Source organism: Mobula birostris, chromosome 1 (genome assembly GCF_030028105.1).
Source record: "Mobula birostris isolate sMobBir1 chromosome 1, sMobBir1.hap1, whole genome shotgun sequence".
Taxonomy (NCBI): domain Eukaryota; kingdom Metazoa; phylum Chordata; class Chondrichthyes; order Myliobatiformes; family Myliobatidae; genus Mobula; species Mobula birostris.
In genome coordinates, this window is record NC_092370.1 from 232,320,195 (window position 1) to 232,348,062 (window position 27,868).

The 27,868-nt window shown below is 43.3% G+C and overlaps 1 protein-coding gene across 6 annotated transcripts in view; it reads right to left on the reverse strand.

Moving 5' to 3' along the window:
• Window positions 1–27,868, reverse strand: part of adck1 (aarF domain containing kinase 1) — a 765,048-nt gene that overhangs the window by 212,181 nt on the left and 524,999 nt on the right. For all 6 annotated transcript variants that reach the window (XM_072273241.1, XM_072273237.1, XM_072273238.1 and 3 more), the window contains one exon: window positions 13,460–13,657. In XM_072273241.1, coding sequence (XP_072129342.1) covers window positions 13,460–13,657 — 198 coding nt within the window. The remainder of the gene's footprint in view (window positions 1–13,459; window positions 13,658–27,868) is intronic.

The following is a 27,868-nucleotide window of genomic DNA, read 5'->3' on the forward strand; positions in this document are numbered from 1 at the left end:
CTATCTGTAATCTTTGACATCCTTATCAATCAAGAGCCAGTCAACCTCCACTTTAGATACATCCAATGACTTGGCCTCCAAGGCAGTCCGTGACGAAAAAATCATAGATTCACTAACCTCTGGCTAAAGAGATTCCCCCTCTTCTCTGTTCTCGTCTATTCTGATCCAAGACTCTTCCACTAATGAAACATCCTCTCCACATCCACTCTCTCTAGGCCTTTCAATATTCAATAGATTTCAATGAGATCCCCCCCCCTTATTCCTCTAAACTCCAGTAAGTATAGGCACAGATCCATCAAACGCTCCTCTTATGTTAGCCCTTACATTCACTGGTTCACTCTTGTAAACCTCCTCAGTACCCTCTCCAATGCCAACGTATTCTTTCTTAGGTATGGGACCTATATTTTTGAAAATTTTAATTCCTTTCATTACTCATCTGCAGATGAAGCAGAGCATGCAGCAAGACTTTGATAGCATTCGAGCAGGGTCTGTCATCATTTCAGAGGGCCATGGTCTCTCGTCATTTCAGAGGGTCATGGACTGTCGTCATTTCAGAGGGTCATGGACTGTCGTCATTTCAGTGGGCCATGGACTGTCGTCATTTCAGAGGGTCATGGACTGTCGTCATTTCAGTGGGCCATGGACTGTCGTCATTTCAGAGGGTCATGGACTGTCGTCATTTCAGAGGGTCAGCCATGGTCTCGGCCCAGCACGTAAGTGCAAGTACCAAGAAAGCACAGTAATGTCTCTACTTCCTTAGAAGTTCAGCATGATTTCTAAAACTTTGACAAATCTCTATAGATGTGTGGTAGAGAGTCTGTTTGCATCATGGCCTGATATGGAAACACCAATATTCTTGAACGGAAAATTCTACAAAAAGTAGTGTACATGGCCCTGTCCATCACAGGTAAAGCCCTCCCCACTACTGAGCACATCTACTTGAAGCGCTGTCGCATGAAAGCAGGATCCATCATCAGGGACCCCATCACCTAGGTTATGGTCTCCCCTCACTGCTACCATCAGGAAGAAGGTGCAGAAGCCTCAGGACTCACACCAGCAGGTTCAGGAACAGTTATTACCCCTCAACCATCAGGCTCTTGTACCCGTGGGATAACTTCACTTGCCCCATCACTGAAATGTTCCCACAATCTCACTTTCAAGGACACTTCATCTCACGTTCTCGATATTTATTGTTGAGATATTCACACAGTTTGTTATCTTTCGCACATTGGTTGCTTGTCTGTCTTGTTGGGTGCAGTCCTTCATTAATTCTATTATGGTTCCTGGATTTACTGAGTATACCCTCAAGGAAACAAATCCCAGGGCTGTCTATGGTGACATATATGTACTTAGATAATAAATTTACTTTCTACTTTGTACTTTGATCAGTGGCAAATTATACTCATGCCACACTACAACAGATCAAACCATCTACCTTTCACATTCTATGGCATTAACATTACTGAGTTCCTCACCTGAGGGTCACCAGGGACGACAAACTGATCTGGGCCATAAATAGCTACACGAGCAGGTCAGAGGCTGGGTATCCTGCAACATTGACATACAAGGGCCATTCCACCATCTCCAAGGCACAAGTCAAATGCAAGATTGAATTCCCTCATCGCGCAGAAGAAGAGCAACTCCTACGACACTTAAACAATTTGGCTCACAATCATCTTCTCGAGCACTATTTGCGATGGGCTGGCTGTCCTGGGTACGGCCAGATCGCAAAACAGGAACGTTAAAAAAATTATAAGGCGTTATCAAACAAAATTTGGCACCACGCTGTAAGGGGGATAGAACACAGAACAGTAGCGGAGTACAGGATTTTCAGCACACAATGTTGTGCTAGCCTCTTAACCTACTGTAAGATCAATCCAACCCTTCCTTCCCAACTAGGCTCCGTTTTTCTTGAACTGGATCCTCTAACTAATGAAAGCCAACACACCACACACCTTGTTAACTCTCGTATCAACTTGCGCAGCAACTTTGAGGGATATATGAACATGGACCTCGAGGTTCCTCTATTTCCTCACACTGCTGAGAATTCTGCCACTAACCCTGTACTCTGCCTTCAAGATCGAGCTTACACTTAAAATAATAAAACTTGAAACAAAAAGCTTTATCTAATAAGTGAATTTTAAAAGCTTTATCTAATATGTGCGAGGCACAGCGGGGGTGGGGGTTAGAGGCTAGATTTGATGATAGTAGCTGCTTGTCAACACACTCCCTCCTTTTGAATATCAAAGTGCCTCACCAACCTATGAGTCTATGCTGCCGGTGTCTGAGCCAATGTTCACGATAATGAAACCAATCGAAAAATGGTCTCATAAAAGCTGCCTTTTTTCTGTTTAGTGTATGGAACACTGCACAGCGCATAAAAGAGACTGGTAGTTCTACAGAGGTATGTGCAAGACAAAAGAAAACTTTAATGCATTTTCCACTTTGAAATGGCTCCTGACTCTTACTGGGGTGCTTGTGCTGTCTTTTTTGAAGAGGATTTTATTGCCATTTCAAGATTGTCTTCAATAAGTGAAAGGCATCAGTGGGCTGATGAAAGGCATTGCTTCTGTATTAATGCCACTTCCATTGTAGGAGTGGATGGACCCTACTTCAGGCATGCCCTATTTATCAGCAAGGAGGTGCACTCCACCAGATAGAACATCCTCGGACAGCAGTAGAAGTTCTAATCACATCCTCTACACTTGAAAAATGCCTAAAGCCTTCTTAACTTAAAATTCAGAAATCAGCCCAGGCATTTCATGCTGCTGCCGCATTAAGGACTGCAGCCTACGCCAGGCAAAGTGAAACATCTCTCACCAGTTGCAGTGAAAATCTATCTGACCTCAGGCGGATTTTATGTACTGCAATTTCACCTGTTGGCAGACCAGCATTGCTGCAGTGATATACTCTCAGTGATCACTTTATTAGGACCTAATAAGGTGAACAATGAGTGTATGAACTCAGCAGGCCAGGCAGCATCTATGGAAAAGAGTGAACAATCGGTATTTCGGGCCAAGGTCCTCCTTCAGGACTCAAATGTTCATGGCCTTCTGCTGCTTGTAGCCCATCCACATCGATGTTTGCCCCCAGGTCAGCTGGTGGTGCAGTGAGATCAGCGCCGGGCTCGAGAACGGAGGTTCCCGAGTTCGATCCAGTGACAGACCGCCCCCGTGTGCGCTCTCCATCCGTGCCGGGTTGATGTCAAGCTCGCAACTCAACCTCATAAAAACTACCTCCAGTTTAAATTCCCACGCAGAATGTTGTGGAGGATCAAATACAAATACCACTGTTGTAACATGGGGTTATTTGAGTTACTGTCACCTTCCTGGCAGCTTGAATGAGTCTGGCTATTCTCTTCTAACCTCACTCATTCAAAAAGCATTTTCACCCACAGAACTGCCACTTTTTTTGTTTATCACATCATTCTCTGTAAATTCTAGAGACTGTTGTGCTTAAAAATCCCAGGAGGTGAGCAGTTTGTGAGATACCCAATCTATCTGGCACTAACAATCATTCCTGAAGTGAGTCCTAATGAAGGGTCTCAGCCTTATACTCTTTCCTCTGCCTGACCTGCTGAGTTCCTCCAGCACTTTGTGTGTGTTGCCTTGGATTTACAGGTTTTCTTGTATTCCACAGGTCAAAGTCACTTAGGTTCTATTTCTTCCCCTCTCTGATGTTTGGTCAGAACAAAAACTGAATCACTTGACCATATCTGCATGCTTTTGCGCATTGAGTTGTTGCCATGTGATTGGCTGATTAGACACTGGCATTAACAAGCAAATGTATGGGTGTACCTAATAAAGTGGCCATTGAATGAATAAGCACAACGATGTGTTGAGCTTCAAAACAAAGCAGCACACTGGGCAAGTCACTGGAGGCTAATTTTCTTAAACTCTGTGCCCTAGCCTGGATTCTGACGAGCTCTTCCCAGATTAAACCTATATGTTTAGAGGTAGTGCTAACTTGGATCGCCTTCTTCGGAGCATCAGTGACTCAGGGGAGACTGGACAGAAAATTCTGACATACAAAGTGGGCAGTCAAAATCTTTGTCCCAGCTTTGAAATGTCAAATATTAGAGGACATGCATTTTAGGTGAGGGGGGAAAGTTTAAAGGAGATGTGTGAGGCAAGTTTTTTTTTTACGGAGTGGTGGGCTTCTGGGGTGATGGGTGTTAGCAGATACAAAAGTGGCATTTGAGAGGCTTTTAGACAGATAAATTAATGTTCAGGGAATGGAGGGATAGGGATTACGTTCAAGTAGAAAATATTTAGTTAAATTGGCATTAGGTTTAGCGTAGACTTCATGGGCCAAAAGGCCTGTTCCCTGTGTTCTACGTACTGTCACTTTGAAGTAAACTCCTCAGGCACACTAGCTGTGTGACACTGAGTTCATGCTGATTGTTTCAGCGAAATTTCTGTCCCATTCACCTGACAGGAGACTAATCCCAGCTGATGAGTGAGCCCCTGCGCTCTGTTGTTCCAACTGCGTAGTCATCTCCAGACAGAAACATTGACGACCCGCCAGTGACCAGCACAGTCCATATCTCAGGTTAAATTCCTAATGCTAACTACCCTCCTTTCCATTTGATTTTAATGCACATTCATTTAGTTTATTTTGTTAGTAAAATATACAGTTCGCAGATCATACCCAGTTTATGACCACCAAATAATGAAAAACCGAGATAGTCTGGACATGCAGAGGGTGTTTCCTGTGGTGGAGGGGCCCAGGACTCGGACAGAAGGAAATACTTTTAGAACAGAGGAGAAGGAATTTCTTTAGCTAGAGGGTGGTGAATCTGTGGAATTCCTTGCCACAGATGGCAATGGAGGCCAAGTCACTGGGTATATTTAAAGCAGAGCTTGATAGGTTCTTGCTTAGTAAAATTTGTAAGGGCGTCAAATGTTATGTGGAGAAAGTGCTGAGAAAGAAAATAAATCTGCCATGATGAATGGCGGAGCAGACTCAGTGGGCCATCGGGCCTAATTCTGCTTCTTTGTCTTACGGCCACTTGGTCTTATATACAGCCCATATACACAAACGAGTGTCTGGGAGACTGATGCCATGGATTTGTCGAGTGTTGCCAGGCCGCGAGTTCTGTTCTATGGCAACTTGGTTCGCAGTCGTGCATCTGACTTATGAGCTGCTGTGGTGGAGAGGCCTATCTTATGAGGTTAGTTTGAGTGAGCTAGGGGTTTGGTCCTTGGAGCAAAAGAGTACAAGGGGTGAACTGATATAGGCGTACAAGGTGATAAGAGGCCAAGATTGGTTAATACGATGCGGCAGAATTGTAAGGTGATGGGGGGTACGTATAGAGGCGATGTCTGAGGAGATTTTTTTTTAAAGAGAATAGTAGGTGTGCGGAATGCCTTGCCAGGAGTGATGTGGAGGCATTAGGAACATTTAAAAAAAACTCTAGGATGATAGAAGAATGGAGGGCTATGTGAGAGGGAAGGATTAGATTCATCATAGAGCAGGGTAAAATGTTGGTACAAAATCGTGGGCCGAAAGGCCTTTACTGTGCTGTAATGTTCTATGTTTTATGTTCTTCGTATAACCTGATGAGCTGTAATTTGCAATTTAATGGTTGGTCTCATAAACAGTCTTTTGTCTACACACACGCAAAATGCTGCAGAAACTCAAAAGATCAGACAGCATCTATGGAGGGAAATAAACTGTTGATGTTTCGAGCCAATACCCTGAGTAGTTTCGGCCCGAAACATCGTCGATTTCTCACCACAGATGCTCCCTGACCTCCTGATTTCCTTCAGCATTCTGTGTGTGTTGTTCATTTCCAGCATCTGCAGAATCTCCTGCGTCAACAGTTATTTGTCTTTATGTTTCAGTGACCATCGTAATCACTGAAACTTGAAGGCACGTGTGGAAGTTAGTTACACAGAAATTATGTCCATAAAATCAATCTTAGCCACTTTATAGCAGTGTGGTCGCCAGAGATGACAGACAGGGGAAATGACTCAATCGTTGCTTCATCATTATGTGCAGCCAGTTTTTAAAAGGACTGATAAAACACAAAAGAAAACAGCAGTCCTTTCTCTGATTTTTTTGCGCCTATTTTTTACTAGCTAATCAATCCCAATATAGAGGATCAGAGTTGCACTGACCTTGTAGAATCACAGAATAATGCAGCATAGAAAAAGGCCATTTAGCCCATTACCCTGCTGCTGGTTCTCTGAAATCTTAGTCCTATTGCCCTTTACTTCTCATAACCCAGCAACTTTCCCCTCTCTGGCATATACCCAACACCCTTCAAAAGGTTACCTTTAAATACTACAGAACCTGGATAGGGATTCTCATTTACACTTTCCTTAAACTAGCCTATTTGTTCTTTTACATCACATTATAGGGTGCAGAGGAGGTTCATGAAAATTATTCTGGGAATTAAAGGGTTAACATATGAGGACCACTTGATGGCTCTGGGCCTGCACTTGCTAGAGTTTAGAAAAATGAGTGGGGATCTCATTGAAACCTATTGAATACTGAAAGGCCTAGATCGAATGGAGAGGATGTTTTCTAAAGTGGGGGGGTCTAGAACCAGAGGCCTCAGACTAGAAGGACATCCCTTTAAAACAGAAGTGAGGAGAAATTTCCTTAGCCAGAGGTTGGCGAATCTGAGGAATTCATTGCCACAGACAACTGCGGAAGCCAAATGATTGGGTATATTAAAGCAGTATATTATAGATAGCTTCTTGATTAGTAAGGGGTTAGAGGTTATGGGGAGAATGCAGGAGAACGGGGTTGAAATAATAAATCAGCTATGATGGACTGGTGGAGCAGACTTGATGGGCCGAGTGGCCTAACTCTGCTCCTATGTCTTATGATGTATAGATTTTTAGATGTCAAGGAACATGGAGCCAGTCCAACAAAGTGACACTGAGGTAAAAGACCCATCATGATCTCAGTGAACGAGACAACAGCACACTGAATATCATGTCGCAGCCTCCATCCTTTTATAACTGGTCTATTATTGTCCTATGTACCAAGTTACAGTGAAAAGCATTTGTTAGTCTGCCATTCATATGGATTATTCCATATCTAAGTACATTGCAGAAGTATAAAATGGAAAAACAGGATGCCAGAGTATAGAGTTGCAGTTACAGAGAAAGTGTGGTGCAGGCAGCTTCAAGGGCCACAACATGGCTTTAGAAGGCATTGGTCAAACCGCATGGAATATTGTGAGCCGCTTTAGGCCCTTATCTCAGAAAGGATGTGCTGGCATTGGAAGGGGTCCAGAGGACATTGAAAGGATTAATGTATGGGGAGCATTTGATGGTTCTGGGCCTGTACTTGTGAGAGTTTAGAAGAATGCTGGGGCGATCTCATTGAAACCTACCAAATATTGAAAGGCCTAGATAGAGTGGACATGGAGATGATGTTTCTAATAATGGGAGAGGTCACAGCCTCAGAATAGAAGGATGTTCCTTTAGAACAGAGATGAGAGGGAATTTTCCTCAGTCAGAGGGTGGTGAATCTGTGGAATTCATTGTCACAGACAGTTGCAGAGGCCAAGTCATTGGGTATATTTAAAGAGGAGGTTGATATGTATTTAATTATTAAGGACATCAAAGTTTTTGTGGAGAAAGCAGGAGAATGGGGTTGAGAGTAAAAATAAATTGGGCATGAACAAATGGCCTAATTCTGCTCCGATGTCTGATGGGCTAAGAGATAGACGAAGAGACAAAGTGTTCATCTTTAGGACATAAAAGGTGCAGGGTAGAAGTTGTTCTTCAGAATCAGAGTCCAAATCAGATTTATTATCACTCACCTATCTGATCACCTTGCTGATCAAGTACAGTGTAAAAACATAATATTATTGTAAATTACACAAACAAAAAAAGGAATAATGAGGTATTTTTCATGGGTTCATGGACCCTTGAGGCTGGGGGGTAGGTATTCTCAGACATTTCTATCTTCTGCCTGATTCTCTTCTGTTGATTGCTATTCTGGATGGTAGGGTTATGGAGGGCTGTGGTCCCTGGTGCAGGTTGATGGGAGTAGGCAATTTAAATGGTTTGGCATGGACTAAATGGCTTGAAGGGCAAGTTTCTGTGCTGTACTTTTCTATGACTCACTGACCTTGTACCTATGTGCCTTTTGCCATTCACTCTCTCTCACCTTGCACTGAATCTCAGGGTTGTATATGGCGACATTTGCATATGTACTTTAATAATAAATTTACTTGGAACTTGGAACCTCTCTCCTTTCTCCTTTCCCTGCAAAATAAAAATTGCTTAACTTTCCATAGTTGTTACTGTCCTGAAATGTTATTGGCTTGACAGTTTTTATCTGCCTCTGTCTCCACAGATGCTGCCTGAACTGCAAGTTATTTCCATCACTTTTCTGGTTAATTTTCAGATTTCCTGCATTTGTGGTAGTGTGCTTTTATTTAACAGCTCTATCTGTACTGGCTCTACCTCTCTTATCCCTAGGTCTATAGATGCTCAGCTTCTGACTTCAGCACTCTTTGCAGTCTACCTTTCTCTCTCTGCCAAGAAAGGGTTACTTCTTTTATTGCTATTGATGTTTTAATGAACTCACAATGCGCTGCTTTGCTGCAGATAACTCTGTCCAAAGCAAAATCAATTTATGAGGAAGAGAACGAGCCAGTCACCACAAAGCTCGCTGCAGACTCCTGAAGTGGTCAGAAAGTCAATGAAGAGCTAAAACTCTCATCCAGTCGCAGTGTGCCTGTCTGTCTGGGACAGGCACATTGCATACTGATTTATTGAGAAGACCCATTCTTGCAGAAAAGGTCCCTGAAGGAGGTTGTGTTCCCAACGTTTCAGGACACAATGTTTCTCAAGCAATGCTTATCAATCAGAAAGAGACACCGCAGACCAAGAGATACACATGCTCTCACCATTTAATAACCTCAAGTTTGCCACAGCAAAATTCCATCAAGATCCATGGGGCAATGCTCTTGGAAGAGAGATTTGACCGATTCATTTTTGGGAGGGTTGCAGCATTCCCAAATGCCCTTCAGGAGACGGTGGCGAGTCGATTGCTTAGATCACTGCAGTCCTCTGTTGAAGGGAGGCACATTATTCTACTGGGGAGGGAGATCCAGGACGAGACCCAGTGATAATGAAGGAACGGTGATGTACTTCCAAGTCAGCATCAAAGTTCAAAGTAAATTTATTATCAAAGTATATGGATGTCACCATATACTACCCTGAGATTCATTTTCTTGCAGGCATTCACAGTATGACAATACAATAAAATACAATAGAATCAGTGAAAAGCTCCACACAAAGACTGATAAGTAATCAATGTGTGAAAGAGGACAAACTGTGCAAATACAATCAATCGCTCAATTAATCAATAAATATTGTAGATAAATAATAGGACAGATAAATAAATAGGGTTGGGCTGATTTCACCAACTCTCCCACGAATGTTCATTCCTTCTCTGTGGTTCTGTGAACTGCTCTGGCTGTTGTGCGTTTTTGCTCCACTGGTGTGATGAGTTGGGGCTGAGGATTGGGCCGACTGCAGCTGCTCTGGGAGCGGTCCTGGGGAGTCTGGTTCAGAGTGCTATTGGTGTGCATGTTGCATGATTTGTGTTTTTTTTTCTCTCTTTCTCTGAGCAGTGGTTTTTGGTCTTTTTTTTAAATTGTGTTATTCGGGTCCCTTGATTTTGTGGCTGCCTGCAAGCAGACAAATCTCAAGTTGTATAATTTTATATATTCTTTGATAATAAATGTGCTCTGAATTTTTGAATCTCAAAAATTGATAAATGAACAGATAAATAGGTAGATAGATGAAAACTGAGAACATGAGTTGTAGAGTCCTTGATAGTAATTTGATATATTATGGAGTCAATTCATTGTTGAGGTGAGTGAAGCTATCAATGGTTGTTCAGAAGTGTATATGATTTTTATGGTATATGACCTGCAGAGGAACATGTTAGTGCTCCCATTTGCCTGCTGGCCCCTGTGCGTTGTGGTGCCAGAGGTCATAGGTCTGTTAGATGCTATCAGGGTAAAGCAAGCCCAAGCAAGTAACTGCAGTACATGTTGTAGCTGGTATCCACAGTTCTCTGGTGTGTAGGGAATGGTGGCGGGTGGAATACCAGTCAAGTCGGATGTGTTGCCCTGTGTTGGTGGAAGTGCATTCATCCAGGCCAGTGGGAAGTATTCCATCACACACTGAACTCCTGTCAACAATGCCACGATCAGAATCAGGATACCTACTGTATCTTTAGAAGGTGCAACAAAGAAAGGATTAAGATAGTACACTGCCAGGAATGATGTACAGACATTGCGCAATCACTGGCAAGTAAGGGGGGGCAGAAGCCAGAACAAAAAGGTGGGGGAAGGGAAGGAATACCAGCCGAAAGGTGGTAAGGGAGCTGAAGTAAGAAGCTTTGTATTTTGGCTTTTGCCTCCTTCCTTTCCAGTGAAGCAGAAAAGTGAAGGGTCTCGGCCCAAAATATCAAGTGTTCATTTCCCCTATAGAAGATGCTTAACCTTGCTGAGATCCTCAAGCATTTTGTGTGTTTCCTGTTTTTCTTTGTGCATGGTTTGACTCCAACCACTGGGTATCCACTGACTTCAGTTTTATCAGGATTTCTTGGAGTCACAGAGCAATACAGCAAGGGTACAGGTCCACTGGCCCAACTCATCCATGATGCTCTCGAAACTTGCCCCAATTTCCTGTGTGCATCCTATATTCTGCCAGAACCTGCCCTTTCAATGTTCCTATCTAAGTGCTTTCTACTTGATGCCACACCTGAACAAATGTTGCCCTGATGTCAATGGTGGTTCCTTTCACCTCCCCTCCAGAATTCAGTACTTCGGTTCATGTCTGGACCAAAGCTGTGATGAGGTCTAGAGCCAAGTGGTCCTGGTGAAACACAAATTGGGTACTGATGTGTAGGTTATATGGTAGGTGGTCAATGGGTTCCACCACTTTACTGATGAATGAGACTAGCAGCAATGAGATGAGCTGGGTTGGATCAGGCTTGCTTTGTGTATGATCAGCTCACACTTTGGCACATACACTCAGTGGCCACTTTCAGAATCAGAATCGGGCTTATTACCACCAGCACATGTCGTGAAACTTGTTGTTCTACGGTAGCAGAACATTGCAATACACAATGATGAAAACTACAAATTATTATAAGAAATATATATAAAATAATTTAATAAGTAATTCAAAAAGAGATCAAAAGCAGAAAAAAATGGCAAGTTAGTGTACATGGATTCATTGTCCATTCAGAAATCTGATGGTGAAATGGAAGGAGATATTCTTGAAATGTTGAGTCTACGTCTTCAGGCTTCTGTACCTCCTCTTTGATGATAGCAATGAGGAGAGAGCATGTCCTGGGTGGGGAGGGGGGTCCTTCATGATAGATGCTGCCTTTTTGAGGCATCACCTTTTGACAGTGACTTCATATTTGGGGAGGCAATGCCCATGATGAGCTGGCTGAGTTTGCAAATTTCTGCAGCATTTTCTGATCCTGTGCAGTGATGCCTCCATATCAGGCGGTGATGCAACCAGTTAGAATGCTCTCCATAGTACATCTGTAGAAATTTCCTAAAGTCTTTGGTGACATACCAATCTTATCACACTCCTAACCTATAGATCTGACTCATGATCCAAAAGAAGGAGGCCCACAAAGTTGACCTTCTGATGTGATTGGAAAGTGCAAGAGCCTGAGGAGTCTCGACTGGGTGGATGCAGAGAGGATGTTCCATCTTCTAAGAGAATCTAAACCAAGGAAGGCTGATTAAGGATAAGGGGTTGCCTATTTAAGACAACAATAAAGCAAAATATTTTTCTCAAGGGTTATGAGTCTTTGGAATCCTCTTCCTTAAGGTCCAGTGAAAGAAATTATTGAAAAGTTCTGACCCAGAGGTAGGAAGATAACTTCTTCCCCTCTGCCATCAGACTGCTGAAAGGTCCTTTGACATTTCTTCTCTGTTTTGTTCTCTTTTTACACCACATTTTTATATATTTTTCATTGTAACCTAAAGTATTTTTGTGTGGCACTGTACTGCTGCTGCAAAACAACAAACTTCACGACATAGGTCATATGTCAGTGATAATAACTTTGATTCTGATAAATAAGGGTTACTGTATTTCAATGAGAATGCACAGTAGAAGTTAAAGACCAGGCTTGAGGGGCCGAGTGGTCTTTAATTCATACATATATATATCATTTCCTGCAAGGTGTCAGTCAAGGGAACCTCAGGCCTTTACATAATGCTGCCTGAGCACTGGCCTGTTAGAAGGTCTTACAGGCAGATCCATTTGCCCCTTTTATATTCTAATATAGTACAGAAACTGGATAATATGGCTATTGCTATTTTTGACTAATCTCACTTCATCCATAAATCTCATTCATTTCACCCTAAAATAACACACGCAGATGTGTGGCTTTCTTTATCTTAATGCTTCAGTTGGTGGTAATATGTGGGTCAGATTAGGAGAAGGAAAACAAAAAGCTTGTTCAATCTGCTTCAGAATCAGAATCTCACCCAGAACAAAGCTGAAAGCCACTGCAATTGGTCAGATAGTATTGCACAGCTCTGCATCCGCAACTCTACAGTCAAAGTCAGCTATCCAGTTAAAAGGATAATGAGTTTGTACAACATCAGTGACATCTGTGACAACCATAGTGAATGCAGGAAGTACCTGTAGCACTACATTATAATGGCAGCTTCAGTGTGGAGGCCTGTTTGCTAGTAGGCAAGGTTTCTGAGTTTCAAACAGTGTGTAAGATTCACAGTTGGGTCTGACATACAGCCTCGAATAAAAAAGCACTTTCTCATTGCTCCCCGTTCCAAGTCATAATTCTGCCAAGAAAGCACCACTGCTGGATTAAAACAATGACTTGGCATTTCTACCATACTCTTCCTGATCCTTATATGAAGCATGTGAAGTGCTTTTGAAGTCTGGCAAGTAGGGCAGCTAAATTGTGCAAAGCAAGGGCCCCAACAACAGCAGGAGCCCAAGGCCCTAATTACTTAAAAAATCTTAGAGATGCACAATAAATGCTGGCCTTGTTAGCCAGAAATCCTCAAATATGATTTTAAAACAATGACAGACAACTTGGTTGACAGAACAGCTGAGGGAGAAATGCTACCAGACCAAGGTTAATGTCTCTCTGCACATTTTTGAAAGAGTTTGATTCGATTGGCAGACAAGAGCCTCAGTTTTCTATCTCATCCAATCAGCAGTCCCGTCACCAACGCAACACTCACTCTGTACAGCAATGGGGCATTGTGTACCGTCAGTTAATTGTTTTCAATTCATCTTTAAGCTTAGATGTTTGTGCTCTATTGCTGCAGTAGGACTTAATACACATAGCAACAAATCAGGATTTCAATGTGAATATAGCAAAGGTTTTACTTACAGTTGAGTAGATCTGGATCATTGAAGCATCTTGTCAATGCCGTGTTAAAGGCCAATCATAAACTTTCTCAAGTATTGCTCACCTCGTTTTCGCTGACTGGTACTTGGTCAATTCCTTTGCTTATGGATGCCCAGGATCTGGCTGTTATCATGCAAGCAAAGAGTGGATACAAATCGCCAGCTCCCAGCCGTCGGCTGTACGTCTCAATGCCCTTCATGTCAGTTTTGATTAGAGAGCGCCACAGACGGCAATAATCCAGACGGAACTCATCTGTCAGGGTCTGAACAAAACAAAGAATTAAAAGGAAGTCCAGATAACAATTGCAACTGAACATCAATCCATCTAAAAAAAATCCAAAAAATTGACTTTGCTTTATACTTCAAATCTAGATATAAAACTTACGCCAGAAAACTCCCATTTCAAAGTTCAACGTAAATTTATTACCAAATTACATATATGTCAGCCTACTGCCAAGAACAATCATGGTCATGGAAAGACCATGATCACCCACATCATACGACATGCACATAATAATGATGATGATGACAATATCACTATATACAACCCTGAGGTTCATTTTCTGTGCAAAATGAATGCATACATACATACCTTAAGATATAGGAACAGAATTAGGCCATTTGGCCCATTGAGTCTGTTCTTACATCTCATCAGGGCTGATCCATCTTCCCTCTCAGCCCCAATTTCCTGCCTTCTCCTCATATCCATTCATAGAAACATAGAAAACCTACAGTACAATACAGGCCCTTCGGCCCACAAAGTTGTGCCAAACACATCCCTACCTTAGAAATTACTAGGCTTACCTATAGCCCTCTAATTTTCTAAGCTCCATGTACCTATCCAAAAGTCTCTTAAAAGACCCTATCGTATCCACCTCCACCACCGTTGCCGGCAGCCCATTCCATGCACTCACCACTCTCTGAGTAAAAAACTTAACCCTGACATCTCCTCTGTACCTACTCCCCAGCACCTTAAACCTGTGTCCTCTTTTGGCAACCATTTCATCCCGGGGGGGGGGGGGGGGGGAAGCCTCTGACTATCCACACGATCAATGCCTCTCATCATCTTATACACCTCTATCAGGTCACCTCTCATCCTCTGTTGCTCCAAGGAGAAAAGGCCGAGTTCACTCAACCTATTCTCATAAGGCATGCTCCCCAATCCAGCCAACATCCTTGTAAATCTCATCTGAACCCTTTCTATGGCTTCCACATCCTTCCTGTAGTGAGGCGACCAGAACTGAGCATAGTACTCCAAGTGGGATCTGACCAGGGTCCTATATAGCTGCAACATTACCTCTCGGCTCCTAAATTCAATTCCACGACTAATGAAGGCCAATACACCGTATGCCTTCTTAATCACAGTATTCTGCCATCATATTTGACCTACCAAAATGAACCACCTCACACTTATCTGGGTTGAACTCCATCTGCCACTGCTCAGCCCAGTTTTGCATCCTATCCATGTCCCACTGTAACCTCTGACAGCCCTCCACACTATTCACAACACCTCCAACCTTTGTGTCATCAGCAAACTTATTAACCCATCCCTCCACTTCCTTATCCAGGTCATTTATAAAAATCACGAAGAGTAAGGGTCCCAGAACAGATCCCTGAGGCACTCCACTGGTCACCGACCTCCATGCAGAATATGACCTGTCTACAACCACCTTTACCTTCTGTGGGCAAGCCTGTTCTGGATCCACAAAGCAATGTCCCCTTGGATCCCATGCCTCTTTACTTTCTCAATAAGCCTAGCATGGGGTACCTTATCAAATGCCTTGCTGAAATCCATATACGCTATATCTACTGCTCTTCCTTCATCAATGTGTTTAGTCACATCCTCAAAAAATTCAATCAGGCTCGTAAGGCACGACCTACCCTTGACAAAGCCATGCTGACTATTCCTAATCATATTATACCTCTCCAAATGTTCATAAATCCTGCCTCTCAGGATCTTCTCCATCAACTTACCAACCACTGAGGTAAAATTCACTGGTCTATAATTTCTTGGGCTATCTCTACACCCTTTCTTAATAAAGGAACAACATCCACAACCTTCCAATCCTCCGGAACCTCTCCCGTCCTCATTGATGATGCAAAGATCATCACCAGAGGCTCAGCAATCTCCTCTCTCACCTCCCACAGTAGCCTGAGGTACATCTCACACGGTCCCAGTGACTTATTCAACTTGATACTTTCCAAAAGCTCCAGCACATCCTCTTTCTTAATACCTACATGCTCAAACTTTTCAGTCTGCTGCAAGTCATCACTACAATCACCAAGATCCTTTTCCATAGTGAATACTGAAGTAAAGTATTCATTAAGTACCTCTGCTATTTCCTCCAGTTCCATACATACTTTCCCGCTGTCACACTTGATACGTCCTATTCTTTCACGTCTTATCCTCTTGCTCTTCACATACTTGTAGAATGCCTTGGGGTTTTCCTTAATCCTGTCTGCCAAGGCCTTCTCATGGCCCCTTCTGGCTCTCCTAATTTCCTTCTTAAGCTTCTTCCTATTAGCCTTATAATCTTCTAGATCTCTAACATTACCTTGCTCTCTGAACCTTTTGTAAGCTTTTCTTTTCTTCTTGACTAGATTTATTACAGCCTTTGTACACCACGGTTCCTGTACCCTACCATAACTTCCCTGTCTTATTGGAATGTACCTATGCAGAACTCCACACAAATATCCCCTGAACGTTTGCGACATTTCTTCTGTACTTTTCCCTGAGAACGTCTGTTTCCAATATAAGCTTCCAATTTCCTGCCTGATAGCCTCATAGTTCCCCTTACTCCAATTAAACGCTTTTCTAACTTGTCTGTTCCTATCTCTCTGCAATGCTATTGTAAAGGAGATAGAATTATGATCACTATCTCCAAAATGCTCTCCCACTGAGAGATCTGACACCTTACCAGGTTCATTTCCCAATGCCCTGATTACTCAAGAATGTATCAACCTCTGCCTTAAATGACTTGGCCTCTACAGCCGCCTGTGGCAACAAATTCCACAGATTCGCCACTCTCTGGCTAAAGAAAATTACCCCTCATCTCCAGTCTAAAAGGACGACCCTCTATACTGAGGCTGTGTCCTCTGGTCTTGGACTCCCTCACCATAGGAAACATCCTCTCCACATCTACTGTATCGAGGCCCTTCAACATTCGATAGGTTTCTCTGAGGTCACCCCCTGTTTTTCTGAATTCCAGTGAGTACAGGCCCAGAGCCATCAAACGCTTCTCATATGACAAGCCTTTCAATCTTGGAATCATTTTCATGAACTTCATTTGAGCCCTCTCCATTTTCAGCACATCCTTTCTTAGCAACACACACAAGATGCAGGAGGAACCCAGCACGTCAGGCAGTAGCTACAAAAATGAGTAAAAGTTGATGTTTCAGGCCAAGACCCATCTTCAGCATCTTTCATAGATAAGGGTCCTAAAACTGCTCACAATACTCCAAGTGTGGCCTCAACAGTACTTTATGAAGCCTCAACATAACACCCTTGCTTTTATATTCTAGTCCTATCAAAATGTATGCTAATATCGCATTTGCCTTCCGCACCTCTGACTCAACCTGCAAACTAACCTTTAAAGAGTCCTGCACGAGGACTCCCAAGTCCCTTTGCACCTCCAATTTTTGAATTTTCCCTCCATCTAGAAAGTAGTCTATATTTTTACTGCTTCTACCAAAGTGCATGACCAAGCACCTCCCGACACTGTATTGCATCTGCCGCTTCTTTAAATGCATACTGAGAACAACAGTTGTAGAGTTGTTGAAAATGAGTCTATAAGTTGCGGAATCAGTTCAGTGTTGGAGTGAATGTAGCTATCCACACTGGTTCAGGAGCCTGATGGGGAAATAAATATTCTTGAACCTGGAGAACGTGGCCTGGATGGTGAGGGATCTGGGATGATGAGTACTGCTTTCTTGTGACAGCAGTCCTTGTAGGTGTTCTCAACAGAGAGGAGGGCTTTGCCTGGGATGCAGTGAGGTCTATTCACCACTTTTTGTACGCTTCCCTGTTCCTGGGCATTGGGGCCTCCACGCCAGACCATGATGCAACCACTCAGGAGAGGCTCTACTGTGCATCGACAGAGTGCAAAACTAATCCACTCCAGTGTTCACGATTCCTCTCCCTTCTTTATCTAATCATAGCTCCTTCATTGGTACCATTTTGTCTTCCTCTTGACTCACTGAGGAAGCTATTCCCTCAAATGCTTCTGTGCCATTTTCCAACTCTAACTTCTGCTCCTCTGATGTGGACAAAGAATGTGCTGCTCAATTCACTGTCAGATTCACAAGTAATAAGGGGAACACTGATAGCCCCTATTTTAGGATTTCTGGCCAGATGAAAACATTCTCACTCAGGCAATGAACCTTAAAAGTTCATGTATAACTTCAAATAAATCTGTCCATCAGCATTGATTTCAAAGACATATGCTGTTCTAGATTGGCCCCCCAACTCATGGCTGCCAACATTAAATGCAAGGAGTTTCTGCCTACACAAATGATGACATCATCACCATTTTGCCATGACACCCAGTGGCCATTTTATCAGGTACAGGAGTGTACCTAATAAAGTGGCCACAGGAGCACAACCCTGTGTGCTTTCTGCTGCTATAGCCCATCCAATTCACATTTTGATGCTCTGTGTGTTCTGAGATGCTCCTCTGCAATCCAGTGCTGTAACACATGGTTACTTGAGTTACTGTCACCTTTCTGTCAGCTTAAACCAGTCTGGCCATTCTCCTCTGACTTCTCTCATTAACAAGGCATTTTCAGCCACAACTGCTGCTCACTGGAGCTTTTGTCTTTTTTTCGCACCATACTCTGTAAACTCTAGAGACTGTGTGTGAAAATCCCAGGAGATCAGCAGTTTCTGAGATACTCAAACCACCCCATCTAGCACCAACAGTCATTCCAAGGTTAAAGTCACTCAAGTCACATTTCTTCCCTATTTTGATGTTTGGTCTGAACAAAAACTGAACCTCTTGACCATGTCTGCATGCTTTAATGTATTGACTAGTTCCCACATGTTTGGCTGATTAGATATTTGCGTTAACGAACAGGTGTACAGGTGTTTCTAATAAAGCGGCCACTGAGTGTATGTTAGTTTTCTTGCAAATGTCTGAGGCGTTTCTGATTGAAATATACAGAATCTTTCAGACAATCTATGTATAAAGTTCCAAGTCTGTCACAGTATATCCATCAACTGCTAAGCGCTTGGATATTGATGCAAGATTAAAATCGGCTACAATTTAATTATGTTTGTTCAGAATTCGAGCCTAGATCTTATAAGCACCATTTTGCTATTACACTCAGTGCCTACTTTATTAGGTACCTCTTGTACATAATAAAGTGGCCACTGAGTTTATACTATGACAGCAGGAATCCAAGAACAGTTTCACAACAATCTCGTTTACCTTCAAGATAAATCTCTTTACAATGGCTGCCTTAGCCTTTCCTGAAACAATGCAAGAGAACAGCTCCTTGGTGCTTGATGCTGACCTTGTCTCGGTGGGTGTCTGGATCAGAAGGTCATGGGTTCAAGTCCCATGATCTCTCCGTACACAGTCTTTAGAAAGGGGTGTTAAACCAAGAGCCTGTTCTCCTGAACTCAAAATATCCTGCAGCTTCATTTGAAAATCACCTCCCCCATTGCGGCTGGATGTTAGCCAAGATTCATTCATTGGCTAGCAAAATAAAATTAGTATATGTAAGGCAATATTAGCATATAGTCAGCTCAAACCTTATGGGGAACATACAAGGGTCTAGACAGAGATGTTAACGAACATTAGCTTCTTCCTAGTTGCTTTGTTTATCTGGTGCCAGGTTTCTATCTTTAGCTTTAGAACATAGAACATTATAGCACAGTCCAAGTTCTGCAGTCCACAATGTTGTACTGACCTTTTAACCTGCTCTATGATCAATCTAACCATTCCCTCCTACGTAGCCCTCCATTTTTCTATCATCAACGCGGCTAAGAGTCTCTTAAATGTTACTAATGTATTTTCCTCGACCACCACCCTGGCAATGCATTACACACACCCACCACTCTGTGTGTGAAAACCTACCACTCACATCCCTTCTATACTTTCCTCCAATCACCTTAAACTTAAAGCCTCTCATATTAACCATTTCCACCCTGGGGGAAAAAATTTCTGGCTATCCACTTGATTTATAGCTCTTATCATCCTGTATACGTCTGCCAAGTCACCTCTCATCCTCCTTCACTCTAGACAGAAAAGTCCTTGGTTGCTCAACCTACCCTCATAAGACATGCTCTCTAATTCCGCAGCATCCAGGTAAATCTCCTCCGCACTCTCTCTAAAGCTTCCACATCCTTCCTATAATGAGGTGACCAGAACTCAACACAGTATTTGAAATGTGGTCTAACCAGGGTTTTATAGAGCTGCAACATTACTTTTCAGCTCTTGACCGCAATCCCCCACCTAATGAAGGTCCACTCACCATTTGGCTTCTTAACAAGCCTATGTGGTAACTTTGAAGGATCTATGGACATGGACCCCAAGATCTCTCCGATCCTCCACACTGTTAAGAATCCTACCATTAGCCCTGTTTTTTTGAATTCAAATTCCAAGGTGAATCAATTCACACTTTTTCCAGGCTGAACTGCATCTGCCACTTCTCAGCCCAGTTCTGCATCTCGTCAACTTTCTACACTATTCATAACCCCACTAACCTTCATGTCATCTGCCACCCTTCCACTTCCTCATCCAAGTCATTTATAAAAATTAGAAAGAGCAGAGTTATCAGAACATATCCCTGTGGAACATTACTAGTTACTGACCTCCAGGCAGAATACACTCCATCTACAACCACCCTCTTCCTTCTGTGGGCAAGCCAATTCTGAATCCACACAGTCAGATTCCCCTGGATCACATGCCTCCTGACTTTCTGAATAACTCTCTCTAGGGAAAATCTTATTAAATGCCTTACCAAACATAGTACAATACTGTGCAAAAGTCTTAGGCACATATACATAGTTAAGGTGCCTAAGATTTGCACAATACTATATCTGTCAACGTGAAGCAGAGAGTGAGTTTATAAATTTGGCAGGAATAAACTCTGCCTCGGTTGAGTGAACTCGGCCTTTTCTCCTTGGAGCGACAGAGGATGGGAGGTGACCTGATAGAGGTGTGCAAGATAATGAGAAGCATTGATCGTGTAGAGAATCAGAGGCTTTTTCCCAGGGCTGAAATGGCGAGCACGAGAGGGCATAGTTTTAAGGTGCTTGGAAGTACTATAGGTACAGAGGAGATGTCAGGGGTAAGTTTTTTACGCAGAGAATGGTGAGTGCGTGGAATGGGCTGCCAGTGGCGGTGGTGGAGGTGGAAACGGTAGGGTCTTTTAAGAGACTCTTGGATGGATACATGGAGCTTAGAAAAATAGAGGGCTATGGGTAAGCCTAGCAATTCTAAGGAAAGGACATGTTCGGCACAGCTTTGTGGGCCAAAGGGCCTGTATTGTGCTGTAGGTTTTCTATGTTTCTAAAGAATGTTGGGAATGGTGAGGGTGGAGTGCCACAGGAGGGGTATGAGACAGGTGGCAGAGAAGGTGTGCCAGGAGTGTCAGGTGTCACAGATGCAGGCACACCCAGCCCTGAGACACCAGGCAAGGTCATTTGATTCCTAACAATTGATTTATTGATATTTGTAGAATGTCTCTCTGGCACTTCCTGCTTTCTCCCCTTTCCCTTCCCTTTTCCCAACCACGACACCCCTCTCCTTGTCCTCAGAAGCAGGTTTATCATCACTCACATCTGTCATGTTTTTGTGTGGCAGCAGTACAGAGCATATATGTGCCTAAGACTTTTGCACTGTTCTGTACATCTTTTGTTAAGTGGTAGCCAGTGCGCACACAGTTAACTCCCACAACGAGAATGTGGGATGTCAGGGGGAACAAAAGGAACCTGGTAACAAATAGACAACCTGTATGTTAATGATAACTGCGTAAGATAGAGGCCAGACAGATTAATCCAATAAAATGTCGTATATATGTCACTAAAAAAAAGTTACCAAACACAAGTCGACACAGCCACATTACCAAAGACGACCAAAAGCTTAGCTTCAGGAGTGCTTTAAGAAAATGTTTGCAGTGCAGCTCACTGCATCAGGAGCCTCAGCAGCTGAGTTTGCAAGATGACTCTCCTGCATAGGAGGTTGGTGTCCTCGGTCGGATGGTACCGCCTCAGCTGCGCGATTGACGCTGGGTGCAGCGGAACGCACAGACCAGCATTCGGGCACAGGGGAAAACATGCTCCTGCTCACGCTGAGTCTCATCAGGTCAGCAGCAGCCAGGAACACCTTCCAAAGACAAACTGCAGATCAGCACATGCACAAATCCCCATGGTCACTGACTACGGTTGAATGATCACCCCAACAGCATGCGAATAATGAGAGGAACATCTGCATGTTTTTAAACACAGGCGAGTGCAGCTGGCAATTCAGCCAGGACACTTGATTAGGTCAACAGACGCCTGTTTCCCAGTGAATGTCATGGAAAGAGGCAGGTCAGCGAGCTTCACCCGACTGTCAGATACATGTCCAGAGACAGCAGATGGGCCAAAGGGGCTGTTTCTGTACTGTATTGCTCTAGGACTCTAGAAAGGAAAGAGAAATGTTCAGAAGCTGAGGAAAAGGGAGTTAATCTCTGTTCTCTTTCCACTTTCTGTTCTCAGCAGCTCTCCAGACTGTTTCTTCTAGTCACTGCGTCCATCAGGAAAGGAGTTCAAGCGTTATACTTCAATCCATATTTTCAAATCCTGGCACAGCCTCACTTCTGGTGCCTCTGGAACCTGCTACAGTTATGCAAACTTCGAAGGTTTCCGCCCTCTTCCCTCACCCCGCCATCAGTGGCCATGTCTTCAGTTGTCTGGAACCTAACCTCTGGAAGTCCTTCCCACAGTCTTTCTGGGTATTGTCATTAGTGTTGATATACTACAGTCACATGCATCGAAATACAGTGAAGATGTTCTGCTTGCATGTTATCCAGGCAGATCATTCCATACATAAGTACATTGAGTTAGTATAAAGAAAACACAATGCAGAATAACATCATTAGACATAGGAGCAGAATTGAGCCATTCGGCCCATTGAGTCTGCTGTGCTTTTCATCATGGCTGATCCATTTCCCTCTCAGCCCCATTGTCCTACCTCTCCCTGTAAGCTTTCATGCCCTGACTAATCAAGAATCTATCAATCTCTGCCTCAACTACACCCAGTGACCTGGCCTCCACAGCTGCTGGTGGCAAAAAACCCACAGTTTCACTACCCTCTGGCTGAAGAAATTCCTCTTTATCGCCATTCTAAATGGAGGTCCCTCTACTCTAAAGCTGTGCTGTCTGGTCCCAGACTGCCCCACCATAGGAAACATCCAATAGGTTTCAATGAGACTCCACTCCCACCCCCCCTCCAGCGACTAAAGGCCCAGAGCCACCAATTGCCCCTCATACAATAAGCTTTCCATTCATGGAATCATTCTTGTGAACCTCATCCGAACCGTCTCCAAGGTCAGCACATCCTTTCTTAGAAAAGAGGTCCAAAACTGCACATACTACTCCAAGTGAGGCCTCATTGGTGCCTTATAAACCCTCAGCATTACATCCTATATTACTACATAATGTAGTGTAACAGTTCCAGAGAGAGTGCAGAGCAGGGAGTGAAATGAAATACAAAGAGCATGGTGAGGTAGATTGATTTACTATTGCCACATGTACCATGGTACAATGAAAACCTTGCCTTGCATACCGTTCATACTGATTAACTCATGACAATTAGAAACATAGAAAACCTACAGCACAATATAGGCCCTTCGGCACTAAGCTGTGCCGAACATGTCCCTACCTTAGAACTACCTAGACTTTACCCATAGCCACCAATTTTTCTAAGCTCCATGTAGCCATCCAGGACTCTCTTAAAAGACCCTATCGTTTCCGCCTCCGCTGGCAGCCCATTCCACGCACTCACCACTCTCTGCGTTTAATTTTTTTAAAAAGTTACCCCGACATCTCCTCTGTACCTACTTCCAAGCACCAATTGAGGTAGTACAAGTTAAAACAATAACAGAATGCATAATAAAGGGTTACAGTTACGAAGAAAGTAGAGTGCAGGCAGAGAATAAGGTGCAAATTCATAATGGGGTACTTTATGAGGTCAAGAGTCCATCTTATTGTACTAAGGAACTGTTTAACAATCTTATAGTAGTGGGGTAGAAGCTGTCTGTGACCCTGGTGGTACGTGCCTTCAGGCTTTTGTATCTTCTGCCCAGTGGAAGAGGGGAGAAAAGAGAGAATGACTGGGGTAGGTGGGGTCTTTTATTCTGCTGGCTACTTCATCAAGTCAGCAAGAAGAATAGACAGTCTATGGAGAGGAGACTGATATTTGTACCATATCTTCTGGCAACTCATTCCATATACTCACCACCCTCTATGTGGGAAAAAGTTGCCTCTCATGTCCCTTTTAATTCTTTACGCTCACATTAAGCCTATGGCCTCTTGTCCTCTTGTTTTAGAAATTCAAGATTCAGGTACATTCATTATCAAATGTATAAATTATACACCTTAAGATTTATCTACTTACAGGCAGCCACAATGCAAGAAATTCAAAAAAAAAATTTGAAAAAGAAAGACCAAAACCACTGGGTTGAGAAAGAAGGAACAAATAACATACACACATCATGCAAACAATAGGAGCAAAGGACAGGATTCCGAACCAGATTGGGTCCTGAGATCTGCTCTCCAGAGCAGCCAGAGTAGGCACACCTACCCTGGAGAAAAGACCTTCACTATTCACCTTATTTGCACCTCTCATGACTTCATTGATAGTCAATGAAGTACCTGATGGTACCTGATGGTTGGCACTGACTTAATGGCTGAAGGACCTGTTTCCATGCTGTATACTTCTGTAAGATATCATGTGGTTCTTGGTCATATATATTCAGTTCAAGAGGTAATGTTATAGATCTATAAAGCCCTGCTTCGACTACACTTGGAGTATTATGTTCAGTTCTGGTCACCTCATTAAAGAAAGGATGTAGACTCTCTTAGAGAGGATGCAGAAGATATTTACCAGGATACTCAAGCAACACACACAAAAAAAAATGCTGGTGAATGCAGCAGGCCAGGCAACATCTATAGGAAGAGGTACAGTCAACATTTCGGGCCAAGGCCCTTCGTCGTGTGTTGCTTGAATTTCCAGCATCTGCAGATTTCCTCGTGTTTACCAGGATACTGCTTAGATTAGAGAACACGGCTTGTGAAAATATGTTAAGCAAGCTAGGATTTTTCTCTTTGGAGCAAGGGAGGATGAGAAGTGAATTGATAGAGATGTACAGGTTGTAAAAGGCATAGACCATGAGCCTAGCCAGAGGCTTTTCCCCGGGTGGAAATGGCTAATATTAAGGGGATAATTTTAAGGTGATTTGAGGAAAGTAGAGGGATGATGTTTAGACAGAAAGTGGTGAGTTTGTGGAACACACTGCCAGGGGTGGTGGAAGAGGCAGATACATTAGGGACATTTCAGAAACTCTTAGGTAGGCACACAGATGATTGAAAATGGAGGACTAAGTGTGAGAGAAGGGTTAGAGTGATCTTAGAGTAGGTTAAAAGGTCAGCACAATATTGGAGCCAAAGGGCCTGTATTGTGCTATGTTCTATGTTCTACCTAGTAGGATGGAGGATAAGTAAATGGAGTAGGTAAGGATGAGCCACTTGTCAATTTACACAATATTTCAAGTGTTGAGTTTCAGATCTTTGGGTTCACACCTGCTGGATTTGTTGATGTCAACCAGCTATCGAACATCCCCCAAGAACACAAGGAGGAACAAATAGAAGAATGAACCTGAAATAAACACAGGGACACCTAGTCAGTCTGTCAGCAGAAAACAATGACGTGTAATTATATAGCACCTTTAGCACAGTTCTCAAGAGTATCAGCAAACAGCATCTCTCAGCACCACAAACTGCCCTCTTCACCATTGAGCACATCTACACGGAGCGTTGTCACAGGAAAGCAGCACACATTTCAGGTAACCTCACCACCCAGGTCATGCTCTCTTCTCACTGCTTTCATCAGGAAGCAGGTACAGGAGCCTCAGGACCCACACCACCATGTTCAGGAGCAGTTACTACCATCAGGTTCTTGAACCGAAGGGGATAACTTCACTCAACTTCTCTTGCCCCATCATTGAAGTATCCCCACAAGCTATAGACTCTCTTTGATGGACTCTTCATCTAATGTTCTCGATATTTATTGTTTATTTATTATCATTTTGCTCCATTTTGTCTGTGCACAGTTTGTTGTCTCTTGCACATTGGTTGATCATCTAAGTTGGTACAGTCTTTCATTGATTCTATTATGGTTATTATCCTATTATGGATTTATTGAGTATGCCCACAAGAAAATAAACCTCAGGGCTGTATATGGTGACGTATATGTACTTTGATAATAGATTTACTTTAAAGTTTGAAACTCAGGTGGAATATTGTATCAAGAGAGAGAGGTAGATTCCTTTCTGAATGGGGTCCCCTCAAGGATCAGTTTTGAATCAATGTTTCACTAGTGAAGGTTCCTCAGCCTACCCACCTGCCCCCTTACCTAACTTCACCTCGGCCCTGCCAGCTTGTACTCCTTCCTCTTCCTCCCCTCACCATCTGTTTATTCTCACTCCTTTCCTCTTCCTTTCATATCCTGATGAAGGGTCTTGGACCAAAGGCTTGACTGTTCATTCCTCTCCATAAATGCTTCCTGACCTGCTGAGTTCCTCCAGCATTTTGTGCACGTAACTCTGGATTTCCAGCCTCTGCAGCATCTTTTATGTTTATGTTTTTCTCTTGTGAAGGCTAGACAGCCTAGATTTGGAAATAACCCAAACAAAGTTTGCTAATGATACCAAACTGAGCCAGGGAGGCAATATAGAGGCAGCTAATATACAGGAGAACGTGGCAAACACAAGGAAAATTCTGCTTGAGGGAGTTCATAATGAAGTGGTGCACTTTAGAAAATGTTAAAAGATTAATTTTGTCACATATACATCAAAATATTCAGTGAAATTTGAGGCACTGTTTGAGATGTGCTGGGGGCAGGCACAAGTGTTGCCACGTTTTCAGCCGACGTAGCATGCCCACAACTCACTAACTCTGACCCTCTATTGGAATGTGGGAGGAAACCAGAGTGCCGGGAGGAAACCAACAAGGAGAACGTACAAACAGCGGCAGGAATTGAACCTCGATTGTCCAATAACTGATGCTAACCACCGTGCTGCCCCTAGTGGAGGTACAATGTAGAGAGACGGTACAAGTCAATGGGTCCAAGAGCAAGGAACAATGCAAGGTTTGGATGTTTTCAGCACTGAGCCAGATTGAAAAGGTTAGGGCGTGTCAGGGCTCGAGGCGAGAGAATGGCTGGATCAGTTTGCTGCTCCGTTGTCTGAGGCTGTGGCCTACAACTATGGGCTCCTGAACGAGCTGCAGACATGCCTGGCTTCATGTCTGTGACTCACTTTCGTGAACCTCAGCTCTGAATGCTACTTGTTTGCTGTTATTGTCCGCACGACTTTTTAACCTCTGCACATTGAGTGTTTGACTGTCGTCTTTTTTCAATGGGCTCCATTGGGTTTCTTCGTTTTGCCGCTGCCTGTATGGAGATGGACCTCAAGGTTGCATAAAGTATACATACTTTGATAATAAATGTACTTTGAACTGTGAATTTTATCAAAGTAACATTAATTTGCACTATCTCTCCACAGCGTGCTGAGTGACCTGGGTGCACATTCGCAAATCCTTGACAGTACAAGTAAGTAAAACCACATATATTAAAAAAAAGGTCTGTAAGTAAGCACACTGAATAAAAAAGCATGAACTCCCATTAAACCTTTATGAATCACTGGCTGTGACTCAGCAGGAATGCTGTGCACATTTCTCGGAACTGCACTTGGGCGTTGGAGGCTGTGCAAGAGGAGGAAATGCAAGGAAGTACCTGGGATGTAAGAGAGTAGTGATAAAAGCATAGATTCCTAGCATATACAGAATCTCACACAAAATGCTGGAGGAACTCAGCAGGTCAGGCAGCTTCTATGGAAAAGAACTAGAAAGGAAGGGGGCAGAAGGCAAAATTAGAAGGTGGTGGGAGAGGGGAGGAAGTACAAGCTAGAAGGTGATAGGTATAGCCAGGTGAATGGGGGAGGAGGTAAGAGGCAGGGAGATGATAGGTAGAAAAGGCAAAGAGTTGGAGAAGGAATCTGACAGGAGAGGAGAGTGGACCATGGGAGAAGGGGCACCAGGGGGCGTGATAGGCAGGTGAGGAGAAGAGAGGAGCCCAGAGTGGGGAATAGAAGAAGAGGGAATGGGAGTGGGAAATTACCTCTCTTATGTTTATGATAGCTTCCTACTGTGGTCTTTAGATTCTACAACTCTGGGCGGAATCATTAGCCTCTCCCTGAAATATTTACTC